This window comes from Zerene cesonia, chromosome 27, assembly GCF_012273895.1.
Source record: "Zerene cesonia ecotype Mississippi chromosome 27, Zerene_cesonia_1.1, whole genome shotgun sequence".
In the NCBI taxonomy this organism is placed as follows: domain Eukaryota; kingdom Metazoa; phylum Arthropoda; class Insecta; order Lepidoptera; family Pieridae; genus Zerene; species Zerene cesonia.
In genome coordinates, this window is record NC_052128.1 from 1,415,311 (window position 1) to 1,424,993 (window position 9,683).

Consider the following 9,683-nt stretch of genomic DNA (forward strand, 5'->3'; position numbering starts at 1 on the left):
CTCTCTGTCCCTATCTCTGCTTTACGCATGAACCTCTGAATCGATTTGGATAAAATTTGGTACAGATATAATTTGAGACGGAGCGTGGAATGGAACTATATAAAAGTAGAAAATAATATCAGTATCAAAAAACACTAGAAATACCTAAAACATTATTAAAAGTGAAGTAAAGAGACAAATTTAAAAGAAAATGATTTAAGAACTTTCCCAAAACATCATCTTTTATCTTGCGAAACATTAGGATACAAACGAGGTATGTATTTTAAGAGATATGGTAATTTGGAAACCAACTTTAATAACGATATAGAACTAATAGCCTATAAGATTCTAATCATAATTATCAAGGTGTTTCCAACCATATCTGTTGTGATATAGAGTTGTGTATTGTATACGTATCGAAGACTAATGTCAATGTCGTTAACTCATCATTGCGGTGGACCGCTAACCACAGTTTGCTTAACAGTAATGTACTTTTCCATTTTACCGTTTTTGGGAGCGAGTGACTCACGAAAATATTTTGTGTATTGTGGAATTTTTAGAACCACGGGTCGTGACGCCATCTACATACTAAATGTACATACACTTGCATTCATTTAACTGAAATTAAATAAGGATAAAATCATTTTATGATCCTTTCTGATCGTATCATATCAGAATTATAAGCCATCTATAGGCTAACTCTAGATGGTGAGATCATCTTGCATACACGAATATTTCTTTAAAATTTGATCAGCTGTTTAGCAGCTGCTCTCTCCATTATATTATTTAACTTTTAAATAATTTTTGATCTACGAATTGTCTATATGTTCTTAGTCATATTGTCTGGAGTTCACTTTTGATTTACGATAAAAACTTGACTCCTTTTTTCAATCTACCTTTGCTTATTTGAGGAATAGCAAGAGTTTTTTTATAAGATATAACCCTAGACTGTTACTGTGTGTGTACACGAAGAAAAATTTGCTCGATCAAAAACAATTCATCAGTGCGATAACAAACGACGACCGGCGAACACAATAAAAAATTGAACCCGCGCCATAAAAATTAATGATCCGTGTTTAATTACGTTAATTGCATATTTTGCAAATGATTACGTCTACACTTGTGTAAACTACAAAGACAGCCATTTTTCGCTAACATCTGGATGGTGGCGAATGGCATCGCGCCAACTATGCGCGTACGCCGTAATATCTGGCAAGGGTAGGGCTGCGAAATTTTATTTTACTAAGGTTTAGCAAGACCTTTTTTCAAATTCTATATACTATAATAAACTTTACCAATTGTAAATACACCACCAAAACACATCGCTAGGTTAGGCGATACGCAAAGTTCATTTCATTTTCATTGCGTCATTACTAAAATAAATAATTCTCAGACAAGCCACTTACGGAAACATTCCGGAAAGAAATGGTTTTGTGTTTGGCAGCACGGTTCAACCGATTAAACGTAGGAGTTTGTTCTACTAATCCTACTAATATTATAAATGCGAATGGTTTGTACGGATGTGTGTGTTTGTTGCTCTTTCACGCAAAAACTACTGAACTGATTGCAATGAAATTTGGTACATAGACAGCTGAACAACTGGAGTAACATATAGACAACTTTTTATCCCGATATTCCTACGGGATACGGACTTACGCGGGTGAAACCGCGGGGCGCAGGCTCGCAGTTAGTATTAAATATAATTATAAAATTGTACATGATCAGACAGATTCATTTTTTGACAACCCTAACGGGGGCACTTAATGTTTGACGACATCGCTTCAGTTATAAAATGCCTATTCCCAAAGAAACAGTAATGAGAACAAAAATAACTTACATTTATAATGTTCAGATTATTTTGGGTGCGTATATCTACCACGCAAAATTTAAAGACATTTTATTTAATTTTTACATGAACCTTCATTCCAAACTGTTCAGTATTGAAGACCACTTATTTCAAACTTTCATCTAAAAAGCACTAGTTGTAATCGATATACTTTTAAAAACAATGTACAGTAAAGTGTAGTGGCCATTGACATTATTTAAGTCTGAGTCCATTAATAGACTTTCAATTCTTTCATATAAAAGAAACTGATTTATGATGAAGATGTGGGTGAAGATCTTTGGCTGTAAATAAATAGGAATAACAATTATTATTGTTAAAAGTATACACTTTAAGGTTTCCCACAATGCTTTTAAAAATAAAACCAAAAATTATGTAAGTAACTGCAATTGAGCCAAATATTTATTTTTAAAAACTCTTCATACAATTCGATGAATATCTAAAAAATATAAACTAACTAGTTTCATAAAAATACGAACAGAAAATATCAAGCATATCTTTAACATTCACTTGTGTACAATTTAATTGCATAAATCATATAGTTATGCATACGTATATACAAAAAGTTATTGAACCTTATCTTCGAACCCGTGAAGCAATAGAAAATTCCATAAACAATAGAATTGAATATCTACCAAATGAAGAGTCATTGTGCGTACTACAGATACTTAAATGGTTCCTTTCCGTTCAGCCACGGTTCGCAACTTGAATATAAAGCGAGGAACATTGTACTTGAGTTGAAACAGGTGTCATTTGAATAAACATAAGGAAAGATTCTTAGCTAGGTGATTTTTTGTGCGGATCATTTTGGCGTGAGTCTCCTGTACTATAATTATTGTTATAAACTCTAAAGGCTTGGCAGCGATATAGTCTATTAAGATTCACAAAACACACGCCAATTATTTTTTATTTTTACATGGTGGCTAATATATTTGTGAGATCGTTGTTAGTTTTATTATTATCAAAAAGACAATAATTAAAACAGATTTTGTACATAATATTGGTAACTATTTTCATAGGCTATTAAATTAGCCGCCACAAAGGAGTTATAATACATTCTTTATGTTACATGTACAAGCTCTAAGAATTATGTGGTATTAGTCATTACCATTCATTCCACATATTTTGTAACACAAATTATTTATTTCAATAAAAACTGCAACCAAATAAAATTATAGCTCATCGATACAAACTCTTAGTCTGAAACTAACATCTAAAACCAAACAAATGCAACATGCAACTCCACCAACCAAATCGGGCTGAATAATAAACGTGGGCAAAAACTGATCGACTCCGGCAATACTACATTGACGCAGCGTTTATAAAAATATTTTACTAATAAATTCTTTAATACGTCCAAACTCACTGTGTGACGTCAAAGAGGCAAATATATATACACGAGTCCATTCATTCAGCGCTTTTAAACCTTTGACTTAGCGTAATGCACGTAAAAGTGTTGGCACTAAACTCTTTGCCGTGGGCAGTTGAAAGCACCTATAATGCAAGTGAAGTGTAAACAAATCCGCTTATTTGTGTTTTTTAATTTTTTAAAGCGTGTGCAGGAAAGCATCAATAATTATTGAAATGGCTTCCGATCAATCAATACCTATATAATATATTAATTATATTTACCTCCCTTACCGAGATTATAAAGTTTGTTTTTTATAAGAAAATTATCCTCTTTAAATTAATAATTTAAGTATATTTTATAAAAAAATGACCTAGAGTCATGTAGACAGCACGCCAGGTGCGCAAACAGTTTTATTTGAATATATTGAAATGTCCAACCTGATATTTAAAATATATTTCGTCTTATCTATATATTTAAACGAATCCAACGACCGCATACATGTGCAACTGACAATATTTAACATTTCTATTGACAAAAAGTCGTGGACTAAAATTATTGTCCATCGATCGGTTATTACGCATTGACACCTTCCAAAATTACTGTGACTACGTATCACAGTAGTAGTATAGTCTTATATTACCTGTGGTGATACTGTCAGTCTAACTAATTTGTTCTTTTTTGAACGCAAGGACGTGGGCTGTACTCGCAAAATGCCAAGCATGGTGAAAGCGACAAGCAAACGTGTGGAATCAACCTTGAATCAGCCTCGTATCTATTTATCAAGCTACTTTCGCTAGAGGCTCTACCCGTTTATTATTACTTTGTCTGTACCAGTTAAACGACTTCATGATTTTAGTTTATCGCTGCTACGTTACGAATTCCAATCAAATGTGTATTCATCAATTTATAGGATTGATTTTATTGAAATTGTAAAGGGGAAGTTCATAATGATAACTAGACAGTTTAAAAACGTATTTTAATTCGTGTATCATACTATCTTTAAATAAATAATAGTTGAATCATTTTGAGCTAAAGTCCGATTTGTTTTATATGTTCTATTCTTGCAACGCTTTTGGCGCCAACAATCCATCGGCCATAGACATACGCACCTCTCAGCTCTCAACACTCAAGTCATATTGGATATACTTTTAAGCAATAATTATAAATGTTTGGCAGACACTCAAATAAATTCACATTTATATCTAAAAATACGTATTAATTTCTTACAAGTTTGCTTATAGAAAGAGTATATTTGTTTGCAAGGAACAAGACATGTCTTTCCCGAAATTTTATCTATTATGTACACGTTAAAAACTACGTTTTTACGACTACAACAGAGATAATAAAAACAGTTTAAAATTTAAGCATTACCTTGACAACTACTTACCTATAATGCGAAATAAATATTTATTAAATCTTATAAGTTGTTGATGGTACTTAATTCTTAATATACGTAAGATTTTTATTGATTAACACATTTTGACACCCGTTTTCATATTTCAATCGTTGTAGGTAATGTCTAATTACAGAAATATATAAAATAAACGTGTTTATACTCTTAATGACATGCATTGTAATTGTTTCAGTATAACGGGTGGCGAGTTATTCGAGCGTGTCATCGATGAGGACTTCGTGTTGACAGAACGCGCGTGCACCGTGTTCATGCGACAGATATGCGAGGGGATTGAGTTTGTTCATCGGCAAAACATTCTACATCTCGATATGAAGGTATGTTGTATTGCAAGTATAATAAAAACACAAAATCTATTGTATCTTCACTAGCAAAGCTTGATATAAATTTTACTTTTTAATCTGTTAAATGGATTAATATTATATATTATTAAAAATTTTACCGTAATACTAAATACTAGTAAATAGGACAACATTGTAATGTGGATTCTAAACATACTTATAGCGAGATGTGCGTACATACGCGCTACATACAAATCACAACTGATCAAATTGAAATAACTCGCTTGTCAGTAATGTGTGATTCCATCTTGGTGCAGATCCAAGTCGTTAATCAGAATGGCGGAAAAGTATGCGCAGGAGTTTTATGATTGTCCGCAGCCACGACGCCATTATTGTTTATTTTACAAGCTTTTATTTTTGACTCAAGATTCGTAATTGTCTATAGCTTGCTATAATTAGTATTCAAATGTGATTCACCAAAAGTGCTGGTGACATTTAGAAATTATCGAGAATGGTCGTTTATATTTAACCCAATGAAATTTATTTCAGGGAAAATATATTTTTATAGCAAATGACAAATGCCTTATAATCTTGGTACATCATTAATGTGACGTAATCGAATAAGCGAATTTATATTCCGGTCTCATCACACTCAGATTTTCTCACAGTCCATACATTTTGTAGTCCATGTATAGGCTTGGGCTTTGACGTAGGTTTTATTTTCAAATTGAGAGGTGTTATCAACGATAAAACATAAAAATATAACTTTTCACTATTTAGGTAGAAAACTTCGCTAGCCCACTTAAAGCACCACATTTTGCCAATTAATTATCAATATTATAAATTTAAAATCAAAGTGTTTTGACGCGAAGTGTTTTGATTCATAAAATAACTTCATTTATCTCATTTAATTTACAGCCAGAAAACATATTATGCCTAACAAAGGCTGGAAACCGAATCAAAATCATCGACTTCGGTTTGGCGCGTTTCTACGACCCAGAGAAGAAGTTACAAGTACTGTTCGGTACTCCGGAATTTGTCGCTCCTGAGGTGGTGAACTTCGACCAGATTGGCTATGGCACGGATATGTGGTCGATTGGCGTTATATGCTATGTGCTGTGAGTATAGTATGATATCGTTTAGTAGTTGTGTAGAAGTTTGATTTGATATAGTTGTTGTAAGGGGTTACCCAAGGCCGCAAGTCAAACTTAGAGAATGTTGGGCGGGACTTTCGTGTGATTTTTTATGTATTAGTTCTAAATCTAGATAAAAGGACGGCAATGTTTTGTAATTTTTTATCGAATGAGACGCTCCCAATATTCAAATCAATTCAAACAATTGTCTACCTCCTCATTTTTATTAGTTTCATATGATGTCTTTATCTTCCAAATTTGTTTTAAAATTGTCAAGGGCAATCAATAAACAAACTTATGGCTTAAACAAACTTTCACAGGCTATCTGGCTTATCACCATTTATGGGCGAAACGGATATAGAGACAATGGCCAACGTAACGATTGCCAAGTACGACTTCGATGATGAAGCATTCAACGAGATATCTGAAGATGCCAAGGATTTCATTAAAAAACTCCTCGTCAAAGATAAAGAGTGAGTATACATTTCTTATAACATTTTTCTGTCTTTTCTTTGCTTTTACTTCACTTAAAAGTCAATAGAAGTCTTGACGAAAGAATTGAAAGCAACTTTCGAACAAGTAGTGCCTGTCGATAAAGACCCTTTGTTACTTGTTGTAGCCAACACTGACTGATTGATACCAGTTCCTAACAAAGCATTAAGTAGATTAACAATTAAAATTATATTAAAGATTCATTTAGATGCATGTTTTTGTGTTAGTATATACTGTAGACGCTAGTATCCTACTCTGGACCATATTGGCTTTTTAGTGCATACAATTTGAGGTGTTGGGGTAATAGTAACAAGGGTCTTTGTCGCAGGTCGCGGCCGAGCGCTACGGAGTGTTTGAGGCACAGGTGGCTCGTCAAGCGGTCGCCGGTCAAGCAAGAGAAGCCGCGGCAACAGACAAGGCTCTCGCACAAACAAGAACTGGACATGGCCAAGGACAACCTCAGACTCTTCGTGGAGAGATGGAGCGAACACCCGAACTCGCCTTACGTATTCGACAATGAATCGCAGGAAATATTGACTCTGGTCAACTGTGAGAGGTCTTCGATCGGAGGCTGCTCACCGTCACCCAGAAGCTCTCTCAGCAGCTCACCAGATATAGTATTCGATGATGATGACCTAGATCTAGAACCTCCTCCGCCGAGAGAACCTACAAAGTTCAAGACCCGATACAATCCAGTCGAAAGGAGAGCGTCCGACAGTAGTTGCTTCTTACATAAACGCCCAGATGTGCTAGTTAGGAAAAATTTAGCAGAAGAAATCAAAAAACTGTCCGATCACCTCTTCATGTTATCTACTATGAACACGGATTTGACAAACAACAACAGCATGAAGGAAATGGACAAAAATGTATTGGAAAAGAAAGTGACCAGAGAAGAGAAGAAAACACCGAATGGCTTTAAAACAGAAACGGAAACGTCTTACAAGAAAATGTTTACAAATGGCGATGCCAAAAACGAGAAAACAGTGTTCATGTCGAAATCATCTCACAAAATAAATTCGGCGTTTTTAAAAGAAAAGGAACCAGAAAAACCTATGACTAGTAAAATGCCCTGGGTTAAAACTAGATCCAAACGAGTGACTAGCACAAGCAGAGATGTTCCAGACCAACCGACAGATAAACGCAATACATTCTTTGAAGAATTCGATCGGCGTCGTGACAAGATAGACAAATTGATGAATGGTTACGAAAATGGCCGACAAATGCCGTACAGGCGAGGAGATGAGAACAATGCTCATCGGACAAAAGATCTACTTTTGCATCTTCTGGAAAAATGGGGGGAAACTGAAGAAGTAGAAGCAGAGAGGTCGGCTGGAGGCACTTCCAACGGCGGAAGACATCAATCCATCTCACTAGAATGGTCTTCATCCAATGAACTCGCACAAAACTCCATGTCCAGCCTCCACGCGTTCTTCCAACGACAAACATCAGATGAAAAAATGCAAAGAAAAAAAGTGACAAATAACATAACTAGTTCGAAATGATTTAAGTCAAGTTTAACTGACTGTGCCATGACCTTATTCAGAAAGGTGAACCCAACGAGATATCAAACAAATTAAATCGAACAACGTATACCGTATCCAAGATGCCAATGATCTCACGTCGTAATAAAAGTCGAGGAATAATACATTATACGTAACGTCTCGATCGGTATACCTTTCTGAATAATTTGTAGGTTACCAAAGTAGGAAAATGACATTATTTTTTAAGATTTAATATGAAAATGACATTAAATGACAATTTTGTTTACGAATCTAGTCTCCATACTCAAAGCTCTGTATCAGCTCGACTACAGAAGAAGACTGAGATACAATTTCGAAATTTTTTACACTACATTCACGTTATAGTTAATTTTTTATACTGTTCTGTAAATAAGCGCACATTTAATTTTACTCCCGCATTATTCATATTTGTTCCTTAACTGTACTTAAGTTAAGTATTTGTGCTGTATTAAATATAATTTATTGTTAAATATGTATGTTGTTATAAATATAAGGCTTAATTAATTCTGATGTTTTATTTCACTCGTTCATTATCTACTGAAATGTGACTAAGATCCGATAAAGCTTATTAAATTTTCTCAAAAGTTTTCAAACACAGTGGCTTTTTGATTTGATTCCGGAAAAAAACACATAAGGGATATATTACAAAATTTAACTTCATAACTTATAATACTGTTACTACAAATCCTATATTTATTGACCATGCCGAAGATGAAATACAAACAAAGTAATGTTTTATTAATCCAGCGACCGGCTGACAGCATCGGCTTCACTGACCCACCCGTGGCTCATCCAATCAGCGCTTTGTACCGAATTACACGTGACCAAGACGAAACTCAAACGATATGTTATCAAGAAACGCTGGGCGAAAGCCGTGGCAGCTGTTATAGCTTTGAAGAGAATGGGCGCGAAATTTGAAGATGTACATGAGAAAGTTGACAAATAGTGAATGGTCTTTAATTGTTTTTACTCTGTGCCAACTGTAGGCTGTTTTTATTTAGATTTTAATTTATTAATTATTCTGTTACGTTCATTGTCCGTAAGCTTTTCAATTTCAATCTTATACAAATGTAGCCAAAATCATAGAAAATCATTGAGTAGGTACTATCATTAGAGGGAAAAAGACAAAGAAAATTTCAAAGCTACATAGTTAAATCATTTCTATATTTTGTCAACTTTAACCGTTTTTTATTGTTAAAAGTTAAGATATTTATTTAAAAAATGTTGTTAACAGGTAAGCGTTTGTTTATTTTTTATGTATAATAATAATTGAGGCTTGCCAAGGGCTATGATAGAATTTAGTATTATTTCAAAATTTCGCATTAAATTGAATTAAATTATAAAAACCGTTGAAAGTTCTGCAGTCGATTTATTATATAATTAACCTGCATAGGCGTAGCCAGAAAACCCTATCCCGAAACGTTAATTATAGGTACCTAATCTAATTTGAGTAGCCTAGGTACCTATCTCATTTAGGTATCTAGTACTTATTTAGTAGCTTCACTACTCCTTCTCGATAAATATATTTTACTTTGTTCAAAACCTCCTCCCCATCAAGAACTAAAGTCCGACTACGCCTACGCTAACATGTTTATAATCGGCATTAAAGTATTGCCTTTTTATGTAAAGACTATTGTCAAATTCCATATTAATAAGAATTAGAATATTAGATT

General features: G+C 34.0%; 1 protein-coding gene across 1 annotated transcript in view; it reads left to right on the top strand.

Moving 5' to 3' along the window:
- Positions 1 to 8,227, top strand: part of LOC119837503 (myosin light chain kinase, smooth muscle-like) — a 28,084-nt gene extending 19,857 nt beyond the window's left edge. Inside the window, exons 5-8 of the mRNA XM_038363103.1 lie at positions 4,760 to 4,901; positions 5,784 to 5,983; positions 6,319 to 6,471; positions 6,819 to 8,227. Coding sequence (XP_038219031.1) covers positions 4,760 to 4,901; positions 5,784 to 5,983; positions 6,319 to 6,471; positions 6,819 to 7,992 — 1,669 coding nt within the window. The 3' untranslated portion in view covers positions 7,993 to 8,227. The remainder of the gene's footprint in view (positions 1 to 4,759; positions 4,902 to 5,783; positions 5,984 to 6,318; positions 6,472 to 6,818) is intronic.
- The last annotated feature ends 1,456 nt before the right edge of the window (positions 8,228 to 9,683 follow it).